The sequence below is a fragment of the Anabrus simplex genome, chromosome 2 (genome assembly GCF_040414725.1).
Source record: "Anabrus simplex isolate iqAnaSimp1 chromosome 2, ASM4041472v1, whole genome shotgun sequence".
In the NCBI taxonomy this organism is placed as follows: domain Eukaryota; kingdom Metazoa; phylum Arthropoda; class Insecta; order Orthoptera; family Tettigoniidae; genus Anabrus; species Anabrus simplex.
This window is the reverse complement of record NC_090266.1, coordinates 133,990,567-134,007,756: the sequence shown is the minus strand read 5'-3', so window position 1 is coordinate 134,007,756 and position 17,190 is coordinate 133,990,567. Positions and strand designations below refer to the sequence as shown.

General features: G+C 38.0%; 1 protein-coding gene across 1 annotated transcript in view; it reads right to left on the bottom strand.

The window, feature by feature from the left end:
* Positions 1–17,190, bottom strand: part of LOC136863937 (NADH-quinone oxidoreductase subunit B 2) — a 68,565-nt gene that overhangs the window by 33,347 nt on the left and 18,028 nt on the right. Inside the window, exons 2-3 of the mRNA XM_067140383.2 lie at positions 3,180–3,302; positions 2,972–3,072 (exon numbers count right to left, since the gene is read on the bottom strand). Of these exons, the coding sequence (XP_066996484.1) occupies positions 2,972–3,072; positions 3,180–3,302 (224 nt within the window). The remainder of the gene's footprint in view (positions 1–2,971; positions 3,073–3,179; positions 3,303–17,190) is intronic.

Sequence of the window (17,190 nt, the reverse complement as noted above, 5' to 3'; positions counted from 1 at the left end):
GCAAAGTATCTTAAGAATGTTCTGTTAATCTTCTCCATGAACCTGCCCTTGACTCTGATCTCCTCAAGAACTGAAACGACATTCTGGTGTTATGTCCAAGATATGCACAGCACTTGCCGAGAGACCCACATTTCCAGCGCTTCTATCTTCTCCCCGTCAGGTGATTTAAATGTCCACTCTAGAGCTTGCCGAGTTTACCGGTCACCATGTGGGTCAGGGAAAGGCCGAGCAGTCTTCATCGTTCAAGACTAGAGTTCCCAGGTAGATGAACCTCCCCACTACCTCAAATCCTGCTACCTTACTTACATGTGACAGGTTGTTGTTTGCCTTATCCACGATCATGACTTTAGTCTTGCTCTGTTTTATCTCAAGGCCAAACAATGCTTACTTTCCTATACATAGATGAAATACTATTGTACACACTGCTTTACAGAGAACTGAAACTAAAGAGAATTATAACTGTTGCTTGCCAATATTTCCAGTGTATTCCAAATAGTGACAGCAAAAAATTGGTTCTAGTTAGCGATAAAAAAGTGCAGCGAACAATGGGTGGATTTGAAACACTGCAGTTTATAACCTATTATCATCAGACAGTGCTAGACAGGACTAACTAAGCTACTACAGCCGACAGTTGAAACTTGTCCTATAACCTACACGTAGTGATTGCAACATGTTATTAACGGGTTTATCAGAGCAATAGCAGTTCCTTTACCTCCTAGAAATAATTTCCTACACTATTTGTTGTTTATGCATTAGAGTCAATCTAGAAACCAGGTCTAGAGGATGTATACACATGATATGTACATTTCAGTTTCATGGTCAATACTGTACACTGCTTACCATGATTTGTATGTCTGTAATGCAGCAGATTCTTTGAATTTCACTGTCGGCCAATTTTTGTGCACTAGTGTATCTGCATTATGTAACAATAATAATATTGGTTTTAAGTCTAACTACTTTTCTGGTTTTTGGAACTGACAAGGTGCCGGAATTTGGTCCCGCAGTTCTTTTGAGTGCTGGTAAATCTACCGACACGAGGTGCGAGATAGAACCCATCAACTTGATCTCAGAAGGCCTGTGTTTCTACCGTCTGAGCCACTCATCCCAGCATTATGTAACATTTAAAAAAAAAAAAAAGCTTATTAGGAAGGAAGCCATACTTTCCAGTGTGGATTCAATTAATTCAGTTCTACAGGTATGTTATAGTGTTCAACAGAATGAAAAGCATTAAAGTTACATTTTTTAAAAAATGCCAAGTTGTGCACATAAGAATAGTACATTTACATGAAAGACTTTTAAGGAAATAGACAATACAGTAATTCCCTGAAGTTAAGAATGTAATATTTCCTAACTATATCAAGTTTACCAGACGAGACATTACTCACTGATGGAGTCCAGTTGGATTCAACCCAAGCGATATAAGAAGCAGCCACAAGTTTCACCTAAAACTATGCACCACACTTTTTTTTAAAACACCGATTTTTATTCTAAACCTTTTTTTTTTGCATCCTTCAGGCAAAGTATGTCACTTCTCTACACAATCTCCCTTTCTGTTTCAACTACCTTACACTACCTTGGAACAACCCGCGTGTATGCCTGCACAGCAAAAGTTTAATCTGGTATGTCTAAGCCACTGTGTGGCAGCCAGCATAGGGAGTATTATTCTTCCAATTTCTTTCTGCGAATCAAGTCCTTCAGTTTACCAAAGAGATCATAACCAGAGGGCTGCAAGGTGGGTGTGGCAATGTTGTCAACATCCTCGAAACCAACTCAAGAGGAAATCCTTTTCAACTCCAGCTGTCTCTGTACAAACCTGCTTCAGGAAGTTCCTGTTGGTGTGACATTTCACTCAAAGTTACACATTTGTTGTACATAACTATTGTTGATGCATTCCACAATGCCAGTGCCAACAGTTGCCTGATAATCTCAGTGCCCAGCAACTTAATGTACTGCAACAGAGGTGTAATATCCATTCAGTTGTTTCAAACTCTTGTGAATGTTTCCCACAATCTCATTCTCACACCACGAACTCGAAATCAGTACATTCCTCTTTTACGGACCACAAGCGCAACAACCATCTCTAACGAGTGCTACAACACCACCACACATGGGAACAGATTGATCTAAATTTGAATACGGGCAGTAATGGTGTTTGAACAGACACTATAAATAGCAAAGGTTGTATAAAAAAGTAGGCTTCTTAATGAGCTGTCTTGCATTAATTTTGGAGGGTTCTTCGTAGAAATCAGTGGGCCCAGGTGATAAGTAAAATGGAGGAGCAGCTAGAAACCAATGGTTACATTATATGAGATCTTTTTACAAAGATCCTCAGTCTAGAGAGAGGGAGGAAAAAAAAAATAGGCTGAAGTGTTTGCTTTCTAATCCCCTTGAAAGTAGATTTTGTTATTTCTAGATATAGCCCAACAATCTCTTCATTGTAGAAAGCAACCCTAGAAGGTCTCTCTTGGAAGGAGTATCAGTTCCGCTGATGCATCACGCACGATTTCCTCCGAACTATCAAAGCGAGAACCTTCAGCGATATAAATTTTTTTTTTTTTTTAACTTAGAGTTACAGCAGTTGAAGATTTAATGATCATTTCACTCGCCACCTGCTAAACCATTATGAGCCTTGGCAGGGGTTAAGTGCTGCTGCAATGATGACTGCATTTGTTTGAGATGTACCTAAGAACTCATTTACATCTCCAGAAATTACAGCGAACTCAGAGTCCCTGTTTTCAGCCTCCGGCACATTTACCACCCCTGCATATACATATTCCTTCTGCTGAATTTCAATACTCTTTCTCAGCAACTAATCACAGGAAAATGATCAAATATTTAGCAGATAGGCATCACACTTTTTATGGTTATAGGACAAGACAGAACAGGAAATTGAGGATTTAATATAATGACAAAACTTGCTAACAAAATACTGAGAGACAAGTACAAAAGTGCAAAGATACCTGATAATCACCTTTCTTCCCCAGTTTAGCAGATCATCTAATCTTGCTAATGAATATTCAGCCCAATTGCTAGTGTTTTGAAAGGGTGAATATGGTCTCTTAGCGGGAGCAACTGTAACATACAAGAAACCCTGAGAATGTGAGCATTTTTTAAACAAACAAACCCCCCCCCACCTCCTACAGAATTCCATTGTCTGAAACAAAGATTTAAGTATTTACCTTCAGCTTTAGATGGTTCTGAAAGAGCTGAGAGGTCTCTGACTTGAGAACAGCACGGAAGTACATTTCCCTTCTTCAAGGAAGAAATTACAGCATTAGATAATGGTGGCTTCATGGTGCAAACTAGATAGAGAACCATAAACATGTTAAGGATTAGTTCCACATATATAAAATATCATTCCAGATAGTAGAGCAAGAAAATGTATTTACGCTAACAAGAACAAAATATTTCTTTTAAGGACACAGTAAAGACGTACAGCATACAAAATTACTCTTTACACAATATCTAGTACATAAAAATCATTCAACATGAAATTAGTAATCTGGAGAGTAATAATATGTCAATAATGAAATATCTTTTATCTTATACCTAGGATATTTGATATTATTATTGAAATAGTTGAAAACTATTTTTATACATTCTACAGATGAAAAATATGAGATAGATTTATTTGTTTGCAAATATTTAGAAATTTGTGAATATACAATAACAAATGACAGTACAGTAATTTAATATCTTTTAATGGATTCTACTAGATCCTACACATTTATAACACAAAGCTTAAGAAATGGATTTGCACCAAATATAATGTAGATTGTAATGAAGTACACTCATGAGCAATTGATTAGAGATTTCTCCTGTAGTGAGGAAATGGCACTGCACTCGGCCCGGCGAATGTAATAAGAGGGCGTGGCATGTAACAGCAAGGACATCAGACCTTGTTCGGGCTGAATGAGTAACAGCTGACTACAGGACTGGTAAGACAAGAGACCTTATCACATTTGATCGCAACCAGATTGTCGCTGTTTTCCAAGGGTCACCATATCCAGAGCGTACACCATGAGTATGTGGATTTGGGCAAATCCGCAAATCCACTGCCGCCAGGGTCAACTGTTGTGGTGTATGGCCCATTGATGATGGGTTGCTGTTGGCTAGCTCAGATCATAAGGGCGGATAGACGGGTGTATCACTCGTCAATCCAATGTTGGACAACAACAATGTGCGAGCATCTCCCCACCATTGTTTTCTAAGGGTCACCATATCAAGAGCGTACACCAGGAGTATGTGGATTTGGGCAAATCCGCAAGTCCACTGCCGCCAGGGTCAACTGTTGTGGTGTATGGCCCATTGATGATGGGTTGCTGTTGGCTAGCTCAGATCATAAGGGCGGATAGACGGGCGTATCACTCGTCAATCCAATGTTGGACAACAACAATGTGCGAGCATCTTCCCACCATTGTTTTCCAAGGGTTACCATATCAAGAGCATACACCATGAGTATGTGGATTTGGGCAAATCCGCAAATCCACTGCCGCCAGGGTCAACTGCTGTGGTGTATGGCCCATTGATGATGGGTTGCTGTTGGCTAGCTCAGATCATAAGGGCGGATAGACAGGCGTATCACTTGTCAATCCAATGTTGGACAACAACGATGTGCGAGCATCTCCCCACCATTGGGTACCTCTGCTCACTATGTGTCACAAGGCACAACAAATCATGGGCAAACGAACACTGCCACTGGACTCTTGAAACATGGATAAAGGTCGCCTGAACAGATGAGCTGAAGTACCAGTTGGTGTACACCGATGGCTGGGTACGAGTGCATTTGTGAACCACATGAGGCAATGTATCCCTCTTGCCAGCAGGGTACAGTTCATACATTTCAGACCGGTGGAGGTGGTATCCTCGTATGGGGACTGTTCACATGGTATGAAATTGCACCCCTGGTACATATGACATCATCTCTCACCAGAGAAAATTGCGAGAATTGACTGGCAGATCACGTCCACTCCTTTGTTAGTCTCCAGCAACCTGCAAGCGACCTGAACCCACAGCAAAGCAATGTTCCAGCCCATTGCTCCGGAATTGTGGCTGGCTGTTTCGATGAGCACTGCGGATGTGAAGATTTTGCTTGGCCCTGGGGACCCCTGATCTCAATCCCACTGAACACATCTGGTATGCTGTCAAGATGGACATGTGTGCACTGGACCCTGCTCCGACAAATCTTCATGGATTTTGGGAGGCTGTGAAGTGATCATGGTTCAGTATGACTCCTCAACGTTTCAGTGTCTTGTGTGAACTCCATGCGATGCTGCTTGCAGCCACGATCAAGGTGAAAAGAGAGAAGGGGGCTATATACTACTGGCCAGCTATATCCTTTATCCCATGCAGTATTAACTTTGCCTTTTCCCTTTTGTCTTATCCTGCATTTTCTATATCAAGACTGATGATCTGTTGAAATGGTCCCTCAATGAGTGTTGAAGCCAACCCTCCCGATGAAGTGGGAAGCAGAAACAAGCTTATTAGGGGCTTTTTCTTACTATTTGTTTTATGTCACACAGACAAAGTGGGATCTTATAGCAACGACGGGATATGAAAGGGCTAGGATTGGGAAGGAAGCGACCATGGCCTTAATGAAAGTACATCCCCAGCATTTGCCTGGTGTGAAAATGGGAGATCACAAAACCACCTTCAGGGCTGCCGACACTGGGTTTCGAACTCACTATGCAAGCTCACATCTGCGCGACCCAAACTGTACGGCCACCTGCTCGGTGTTGGGGCTAATAACAGATGGATTTAGAAGAACTGCACAGAAGGAGGTGCAGTCTTATTTGTACTTGCTACTTGTTTTAATGATGCACTAACACACTGAAGGTTTTTTTATGGCGGAGGGATAAGAAAGGGCTAGGACTGGGAAGGTAGCAGCCATGGCCTTAAGGAAGGTGTAAGAATGGGAAACCATGGAAAACAATCATCAGGGCTGCCGACGGTGGAATTTGAACCCACTATCTCCCAAATGCAAGCTCACAGCTGCGCGACCCTAACTGAACACCTATTCAATACTTTTCACAATAATTATACAGTAAAACTTGCTCAAAGCGGAATCACAAGGGTCCGAGTTTCTTTTCCAAATTGGACAAGTTTCTGGACTGAACAAAATTATATAAAAAGATTCACAAATTACTTAACCCTGACCCATTAGTCTAGTTTTGGTGATGCAAATCTCAGTAACACAATATCTTGATGTACAGTAGATTTTTATTACTCTCGCATAGGTCTGCACTATAACACACTCAACATATTATGTACAGTATGTACTGTATGTACCGTACTCAATGAAAACTGGACAATTTCTGCCTTATTCCACATGTTTAATAGACAAACTACAGTATACATATACTAACACATACTGTATAACACAATTTCTGTCTTATTCCACATGTTTAATAAACAAACTACAGTATACATTGTTGGTGTTGGGGCTAATAACAGATGGATTTAGAAGAACTGCACGGAGGGAGATGCAGTTCATCACACAATACTGCATTTGTCAAATTATTCTTTCTTCCACATGTCTAATAAAGAAACCTGTTTCACATTCCTTGATGTCATGTCTTTCTCAATGCAGTCTTTAGCGCTGTACAGTAGCTCAAGAAGTCATGGTAAATTCGACTTGACAGCAAATTTCATAATGTCCCTGACACACTGAATAGCTTGTTAATGAGCGCATATTTTTTCCTGACTTTCTCTTTCCTCTCCCTCTTTCTGGTTTTCGTCCCTCGGATTATCATCATCTTCATTCTCTGTAGGGCAGATCTTCAGAAGCTGTACAGCAGACTGGAAACTGTAGTGAGTAGCAAGCTGGTCGTTGCTGCAAATCTATTCGTCTATATTACATGTGAAATTCTATTGTTGGCTCAGTGTAGATATCAGTGCAGCATTTTCAGTCACTTCCTCAGGTGTGCTGATATCATTTTCTGCAAATCCCACTTTTGCAAAACACTTTACGACTGAGGTTTGATCTGCTTCATAGCCAAACTGATCCAGTATGAAAACTGAGCATGCAAGGGAGTAGGTGTTGTCAGCTGTATCAACATTCTTGATCAGTGACTGCATCAAAAAATGCCTGTAGTGAGATTTAAAGGTGTAAATCCCTCCTTGGTCCATAGGTTGAACAACGCTGTTTGTGTTAGGCAGAAACCAGGCTAGCTTGACATTGGAAAGCAACACAAATGGGTGACAAGTGGCATTTTGATTTATGAATTTCATTTTCCGTATTGACATTTACCAATCTTCATAAAAGGGAAGAAAAATTCCACCTAATCAATACATTTATTTTCTTGTAAAGTATTACAATCTAGGACCGGTTTTGACCCTTCATAGGTCATCCTCAGCTATATCAGATTTGCATTTCTATCTTATACCTCTGAAAGACCTTCATGATATATTGTTTCATAATTTTCAGTGAAAACTTATCTTAAAAACTTACAAATTTCTAAGCGTTGTGTTAAAATTAAAAATTAAAATTACAAAACTTTGTCTATTATATACATGCCCTTGGGCTGACAGAATGCATCCTTGGGTTGATTAAGCATCTATCTTAGGTATTGTTGCTTATTCTGTTGAATCTAATCCCTTTTATACTTATGTACAATCGTGAATAGACTATCAGTAAAATTTTATAAATAAAGCTTGCGTGATATTTATAATAAAATATCATGTTACATCTTTATACCTTATTGCTGGAGTGATATTATTTTAGGCAAAATATAAATGCGTGTTGACCTCTATAAAATATTTTTACATAAACACACTAATGTACTTTAAAGTCTAATCATTGTACTTTAAAGTCTAAAATACTTATTGCTTGGATCTTGCGTTGTTATGTGGTAAAATATTATAACAATTTGTCTTATATAACATCAGATATTGATAATGTTTAAATATGCCATGTATGGTTGGCTTTTATGTGTTTCCACATATATTCCATAATTTAACACGTATCAAGCTTATATTGATCCATTTCACAATTATAGGAAAGTGCTGTTATTTACAAATGGAACCTATAAAGATCAACATTCGACATATATAAAAAAAGGCAAATTATGGAAATATAACGCAAGAATCAAGGCCAACACGTTTCAGTGTCACTAAACGCACTGACTATATTACTAGACATTCAAGTGTTTTTAAAACTTCTGTAGTAAATGATAAGCATTCAATTTAACAGACATTTATGTTTTATACAATACATAATCAACATAATATGAAACTTGTAATTTTATGCAAGAAGGAACTGACATTTAATCATTAGATTTAAAAGCCAACCATACATGGCATACTTAAACATTATCAATATCTGATGTTATATAAGACAAATTGTTATAATATTTTACCACATAACAACGCAAGATCCAAGCAATAAGTATTTTAGACTTTAAAGTACAATGATTAGACTTTAAAGTACATTAGTGTGTTTATGTAAAAATATTTTATAGAGGTCAACACGCATTTATATTTTGCCTAAAATAATATCACTCCAGCAATAAGGTATAAAGATGTAACATGATATTTTATTATAATTATCACGCAAGCTTTATTTATCAAATTTTACTGATAGTCTATTCACGATTGTACATAAGTATAAAAGGGATTCGATTCAACAGAATAAGCAACAATACCTAAGATAGATGCTTAATCAACCCAAGGATGCATTCTGTCAGCCCAAGGGCATGTATATAATAGACAAAGTTTTGTAATTTTAATTTTTAATTTTAACACAACGCTTAGAAATTTGTAAGTTTTTAAGATAAGTTTTCACTGAAAATTATGAAACAATATATCATGAAGGTCTTTCAGAGGTATAAGATAGAAATGCAAATCTGATATAGCTGAGGATGACCTATGAAGGGTCGAAACCGGTCCTAGATTGTAATACTTTACAAGAAAATAAATGTATTGATTAGGTGGAATTTTTCTTCCCTTTTATGAAGACAAGTGGCATTGTCGAGAAAAAGAATAACTTTGCGATTTTCCTTCATCCTACAGTTAAATTTGTTCAGCCATTCTTCCATTAGAGCACTAGTCATCCAGGCTTTATCATTGCTGCTCTAAGTTACCCGAAGCTTTTGCAAGTCCAAGTTTTTAAAACACCTTGGTTTTGCTGATTTCCCGATTACCAGGGACTTTTCCACTTCCCCCCTCCATGTTACGGCACAACAGTACTGTAAGTCTTTTGACATTTTACCCCCACCACACTTTTCCCCATGAAGCGCAAGTGACGTTGAAGGCAAAGCTTGAAAAAACAATCCTGTTTTGTCGGTGATGAAAATTTCTAGGTTCATAGCCAGAAATTATATTTTGCAGCTTAGATTTCCACTCGGCTACTACATTTCCATCCACGTTTTTGGGCTTGCCACAGACTTCATTCCATACGATATTGCGTCATGTTTTGCAACTCTTCAGCCACCCAGTTGATGCTTTAAAGGAAGGTTTCTCGAACGGGCACTGATGAACCATTCCCACACTAAATCATTGGTTTTTTCATTGCCTGTTACCTTAGATTTCCTCTTCATATGTCCATTCCCCTCCATCCACTGGTTAGTAATGCCGTCCTTACATTTTAAAGTCTCATAAACTTTAGTTTTTCCATATCTGAAACGCAACATAATATCACGCACAGACAACTTTTCCTTTTCACTTGCTTCAATAACTTTCACTTTCTCGTTTAGTGTCAGTGACGTACATTTCTTAGCCAAATTTATATAAAACACTTTCCCGCCTTGTCAATACTTTACATATTTTACTATCATAACTAATTCCCGTACATGTTTCGAGAGCCAATTACTCTCTTCCTCAGCGGTGCCAAAATATCAATAATCTTTGGACTTGGTACATCGTAACAGATATACTAACCAACACAGTTATATATAAAATCTTGAAATTGTTAAAACATTTCTTTGTGTTTCAACTTTACTTACTTACTAACTAACTAACTTATGTCAATTTATAACAGATTTTAAAATAGAAATTTTCAAATCATAAAATATCTATAACGTTAGTCAACTATATGGTAAAATTTAAATCTTCTCTGTTCTTTGAACTTACGTCCTTATTTACATCTAAAAAGAACTAAAATGTTTCTTTGTATCTAAGTTTACATTTACTTTGTCATTTAATAAAAACACTTGAAATAGATTTAATAAATAAATAAATAAATAAATAAATAAATAAAAAAATAAAAAATAAATAAATAAGTCCTATTAAGTCAGTCACTATTTTTAACTTAAAATATTTCTGCTCTCTTCTTGAAAATCTTTTCTTTCCTTAAGTCTGTTACATTTCTGAGACCTCATGTAATTCGGAAATTCCTCCTCTTAATCATGTCCAACCGTGTCAGTCATCTTAACCATTCAATTCTTCAGTTTCAACTAAATTTATCCACAAATTCAAATGGCATAACATTGGTCTGAACCAAACCATATGTACTCGCTTGCTGTCATTGACCTTACAGGGTTACCAAATTTATTCACGAATGAAATATTATTACACTAGCCTGAATCAAATAAATGTGTTCTTGCTCTTTGTTTGCTCTCACCGACCTTACGAAGCGCGCTGCTACTTGTTGCTATGCTGCCAGTTACGTGATGTGACGATGTTATCGCTGCTATTGCATTGTTTGTCAATTATTGATAATGTGTCAACATACCGGAGCCACAGATGAAGCCCATTAATGTTTTTTATTATTTTTGTGTGTTCCAAATTGTCCATATATATGTCCGCTAATATTCATGAAATATGGTCACCCATCGCTAACCCTTTTTGGTGGTATATTTTGTTGGGGTTTTTGTCTTACAACTTGCTTTATGTCGCACCGACACAGATAGGTCTTATGGCGATGATGGGGCAGGAAAGGGCTAGGAGTGGGGAGGAAGCGGCCGTGGCCTTAACCCGGGAACGCCGGAGTTTTCAATTTTCGTTTTTTAAATTTTTATTTAATATTCCCAGCATTCACATATCAGAGAACATTTAAAAGTCATTTTTCTAAAAACTGAATCGTTGGTTTTTAAATGAGGGCCTGGTACCGTACGGTACCGCACGGCGCTTGACATAGCTTTTGGTTGGAACATAAAAATTGTTACCTCTTTAGAATACCATGAAAATGAATGCTTAATATTGTTACAGAATATCACTTACAAATTACTGAGCAATAAACAAAAGAAGAAACTGTTTTTATAGGTTTATTTGTGATATTCCTTTGTCCAAAATATAACATTAGCTCAGACGTGACATATCTTTAGGAAATACGAGTAATATTACTTCAGCTTTTCTTATTTAGTCACCTATTTCCACATTACTTCAGCTTTTCTTATTTAGTCACCTATTTCCACTCTTCACTAGTTTAGAATGGCAAAATGCTGTTTACACAAACGCCCACACTACACGTGACGCATTCTGTGCGGCCGCGGAATTCGCATTCGTTCGCCGCACAGCTCCGGCTTTGGTTTGTCGGAGCGATATATTGATGTACGCCATTGAATCTCAAGGTGTCAGATACACTAAGAAGTGTAAACAACTGCATTTATTTACCTTAAAATACCACCCAAATATATATGTCGTAATAAATATTTTGCACCTACCCTTTTCTGATCGTGGTACTTACACATAGCCACTTAGAAGGAAAATGCCGATGAATATTTTCATTTCTTCGGGGTTATTTTTCGTTTGTAAAAAGCATATACCGGTAGTTGTTGACTTCTGAGCACAAGAAATTAATAATTTCATCGTAAAGAAAACCCTCAAATATTTCGGTCGGCATCATATATCGAAAAGTGGAAACTTTCGCACTATGGAATTGGAGTGAAAGTGGGCCATACGCCATCCAGGTACCTGGTGGATGGGGTGATGATTTCGCTCTCTTCCCGGGCCATGAATCATTATCGGACATGGATTATCTACTCCTGTGCGGAATTTGTTGCTTTAGCACTATTTCTGCTGGTGCCCGTGATTGACCTCCCGTAAGGTTATCTGCGAGACCCCCTTCATCTTCCTCAGATAATACCTTAGATTCCAGTGGTTCAGTATGTCATGCCGTTTAATTTTTAAAAGTAAAATCTACAATTATAGAGTTTTATGACACACATAAATCATTATTTGCAACTAGAGTATGAATTGTTACCCTTAGAAGTAAGGAGGAGAAAGTAAACAGAGAGGCATGGCAAGCGCCGTGCGGTACCATACGGTACCAACGGAATAATTTATGTCATAACAGCTAACACAGGAATGCTGACCAATTGCTTGTTATTTCAATTCATGGACTTGTATTTCAAGACAATAAACCACATGATACAAAATCGCATTGTCAATATTTATAAACAAAGTAAAGCAACTTACTTTAGACGGGCAGTCATTTTTATTCCTCTCGACACGATCTCAAATTACAAGCAGTTGTTGCAGCAAACAAATACTCAAATAAAACCTTTTGTTGATTTTAGGCATTGTAGAGAGTATCTCCTTGACAATGTAAAGCGAAGTTGCCAGATTTTGGCGCGAGTAAGGATCAGTATGAGAAAATCAGAAGTAAGGCGCACTGGTACTATACGGTACCGCACGGCGTTGCCGGGTTAATTAAGGTACAGCCCCAGCATTTGCCTCGTGTGAAAACGGGAAACCACGGAAAACCATCTTTAGGGCTGCCGACAGTGGGGTTCGAACCCACTATCTCCCGAATACTGGACACTGGCCGCACTTAAGCGACTGCAGTTATTGAGCTCGGTTATTTTGTTGTTAAATGTGAAATGATTATTTTTTAATACGAAAGTTAATAATTTAACAAATTCTTCAACTTCAATTTTGCTTAGTCCACTATGTTTAGAAAGGTTGTTTTTTATGATCTTGATAGTTTCAGTAACTGGGATGTTCAGATACATGTTAGTGAAATCAAATGAACATAAAATATGGTTGGGTAATAGAGAAAATTTATTTAAAGTTTTGCATAAGTCAATTGAGTTTTTAATGGGGTTTTTGTTGTTGAATTTAAAATGTTTTTTTTAAAGAAAATAATGTAGAAATCTTGTGCGTCGGATTGCTTTTACTGTTGATAATTGGCCAGATAGGGATATCTTTTTTGTGGGTTATAAGTACGGCTTTGGCAGTGGGTAACCTTGGATTCATATTGATTAGTTTAAGATTTTCTTGGTCATTTAAAAGGAAAGTTGAAATTTTGAGGAGTATTTTTAAACTACGTTGTATTTTTGTTATAGGATCTTTGTTGATAATAGTGTAGGTTTTATCCGAAAATAAATCTTCAGTTTTTTTTTATGTAGTCTTGTTTGTTCAGTTGTATTACCTTTGTCGGCTTTTGTTACTAAAACATTATTGGTATTTTAGTCTTTAAATCATGGATCTGTTTTGAGAGGATAGTATTTTTGTTGGTTCTTATTTCTTTAACTAGGGTAGGTAATTTTTTTTTCGTATCTAGCGTCGTTTTGTTTTTTAAAGGTAATTTGTTTATTAATGTTGGATTCGACTTCCACGATTGTGGTGATTATATCATCGATCTTATGGGGGTTTGGCCAATTGTATTTTAAGCCTCTGTATAGGAGACTCATTTCATTGTCGGAGAAGGTGGTATCAGACAAATTAATTGTAGTAGGGGTATTATTTAACCAGCTCTGTGGTGTAGGGGTAGCGTGCCTGCCTCTCGCCCGGAGGGCCCAGGTTCGATTCCCGGCCAGCTCAAGGATTTTTGCCTCGACCTGAGGGCTGGTTCGAGGTCCACTCAGCCTACGTGATTAGAATTGAGGAGCTATCTGACAGTGAGATGGCAGCCCCGGTCTTGAAAGCCCAGAATAACGGCCGAGAGGATGCGTGGTGCTGACCACATGAACCCTAATAATCAGCAGGCTTTCGGCTGAGCAGCGGTCGCTGGGCAGGCTAAGGCCCTTTCAAGGGTGTTAAGTGCCGTGGGGTTTGGTTCGGGGTATTATTTAATGTAGATATGGTCTTAATGTTTTTATTATGGTCTGATATGCTTGGTTTAGTTCCCTTCAGATGAGCTAGTTTGAGGTCTAATGTTTTTTGTTTCTTTTCCAGTACATTTGCTAACTTATAATCGATATATCTCAGGAATGATTTCCATTCGAGTGGGGATAAATGTTGTGCAATAGTTAAGTGCGTTTGATATAATTGTAAATTCCAAAATGATATCTTCTTCATCATTCTTTCTCTTTTCTAGATTCTCTCTGGGTAGAGTAATGTACCAAAGCCCTCCACCTTACTCTATCTTTCCACAATCCCTCTTCTAGTACTTTATTGCTATCGACTCCTCTATTTGCAATACAGTCCACAACAGAGCTCCTCCATCTCATTTTAGGACTTCCCTAAGCCTCTTTCCAGTCTCTGTACCATGAATGTTCTCTTTGGTATTCTCTCTCCTGGCATTCACATCATGTATCCAAACCATTTTAGCTTTGCTATATCAATCTCTTCTTGAAATTTACACACTCACATGCTTCTCCTAATTTCCTCATTTCGTATTCTATCTCGTCTTTTCCTGTATGCTCCTCAAGAACCTCATTTCAGCTGCTTGTATCTTACTTTGGTCCTACTTAGTTAACGTCCAGGCTGCTGAAGCATAGGTCAGTATAGGTTTATAACAGGATGAGTATAAAACCTTCTTTCACTTCATTGGCACATCTTTGTTCCATACAATGTCTCTCACACCTGGTAGAAACTCGCAGACTGCTGTATTCTTAAATCAATTTCTCCATCCAAATTTCCATCTTATGATATCACGCTGCCCAAATATTTAAAATTTCTCACTACTTCAAGAGGTTCATTTCCAATTTTTATCACTCCCCTGGATTTTCTGTTACATCTTGTCATGGTCAATGTCTTCCATTTTGCAGTACTTATCTACATTCCAAAATTTCTTATCTCCTCATTCCATAAATCAACTTGTTTCTGTACTTCCTCTTCATTATCTCCCCAAACAACAATGTCATCAGCAAAGAGTTATTTGCTCGTCCATCATCTTCTCCTTGATATTATGTAGAATTCTACCCATGATGATAATGAAGAGTAAGGGAGACAATACACTTCCCTGTCTTAAGCCTGTCTCAACTCTGACCCATTCAGTTTCACCCACTTTGGTTCTAACACAGCTTTTGCAATTTTGATATAATGCTATTACAATCTGCATTGTTTCATTCCCAATCTGTGCCTCTGTATATGTTTTCCATACCAAATTCCTTGGGACATTATCATATGCCTTTTCAATATCTAGAAACATTACTATCATGTCCTTTCCATATTCCCAATACCTTTCCAACATTTGACGCAATGTAAATATTGGGTCAAATGTGGACCTGCCTCTTCTGAATCCATACTGATGTTCTGCCAATTTTCCCTCTACTCTGTCCCTTATTCGTCTATCCATGATTCTTTCAAGGATCTTAGCTGTATGAAGCATCAGTGTCACTCCTCTGCAATTTTCACATTGCTTCCTGTCTCCTTTCTTGAAAATTAGTATAATGACCCCTTCGTCCACTCTTTCGGAACAGTCTTTTCTCTCCATATCACTCTGAAGAGTCTACACAACCACTGTAGATCAACTACTCCTGCTGCTATTATCATTTCTATGATGACCTCGTCAATTCCAGCTGCCTTGCCTCATTTCATTCTTTTAGTGGCCCATTCAATCTCTGCCATGGATACCTCGTTTTCCTTATCTTCTATATGGAGTAAATCTGGTTCTTCGATTTCTTATTATTTCAAAGTATTTTTCCCCAGCTCTGCAATATATCCTGCTTCTGTGTCAACAGTTCCTCCTGTTCATTTTTAATGAAGTTAGCACCTTCTCCTGGGTTTTTCTTCTTTTTAACCGACTGGTATAATATCTTTTTGCTTCTGGTTGTATCTTCTTGCACAGATTCAGTTAATTTTTGCCAGCATTTCTTTTTCTCTTCTTGAACCACTTTGGAGCACTCCTTGCAGTGCCTGTATTCTGTTTTGCATTCTGTTATTCTGTTTCTCAGCCATCTTTTCTAAGCTTGTTTCTTCCTTTTAATTATATCTTTTACCCTGTCATTTCTTGATCTTTCTTCCTTCCTTCCTGATAGTCTTCCACAGGTTTTTTCTGCAGACTTGACCATGACTGTTTTAAAGTATGCCCATTCTTCTTTGACCCTTCCAATGTCTTCCTTAGGTATACCTGTTTTAATGTGTGTCTGGAACTCTTCATTTATTTCCTTCTCCTGCAATTTCCACACCCTTAGCTTTCTCTGCGTAATCTCAGTCATCTTTTATATCTTTCCCATCTTTAACTTAGCTATCACAACTCTGTGATCTCCTTTGAAAGATTCACTTGGGAGGTCTGTTACGTCTACCAACCTTTTCCTGTTACCTTTCTCGACCAAAATGTAATCTATCAGTTTTGATTTTGTTATCCCAACTATATCTTGTTATCTTGTGACCGTTTTTCTTTCAAAACCATGTGTTACCAACGATCAGCTCATTTCTTCTACAAAAGTCCACCAAATTATCTTCAGCCTTGTTTCTCTTCCCATATCCAAATGGACCTATAATCTCTTCATCTCCTTTTCTTTCCTGACCTACTTGAGCATTCATGTCTCCTATGATCACAACCTGTTCGTCGTGTATATGGTCTTCCAGATATTCAAGGTATTCCTCTAGATCCGTATCTGTATTTCCTGTTTGTGGAGCATACCCTTGAATTATATCTGTAACACCAGTTTCAAGTCTCAATCTGACCTTAACCTGTCATTTACGTTTTCCACCAATTTTAGGTATCCCTTTAGGTCTTTTCTAATTATGAGACCTACACCATTTTTGGCTTCTCTTCCTCCACTGTAGTATAAGGTGTATCCTTTCTTTAGTTTCCTCTCACCTTTTCCTTTCCATTTGTTCTCACTGATTCCCAGCAATGCTATATCTTTGTCAACTATAAAATCTACAATTTCTTCCACTTTTCCTGTTAGTGTCACTACATTGATGGTCGCTATCTTGATGTATTTGGTTGCTGGTTGTCCATTTCTCACATTTCTCCAAGCATCACAAGAATTGCACGTCGCTTGTGGGGAACGTCCTAGAATTTTTCGAGGCTTCAGTACACTTATCATATAGGCTTTTATTACAATGGATTCACCACTCCCACGGGCATTTTAGAGATACTGCCAGCCGAAATTTGTAGGCCGCTACGCTACAGCT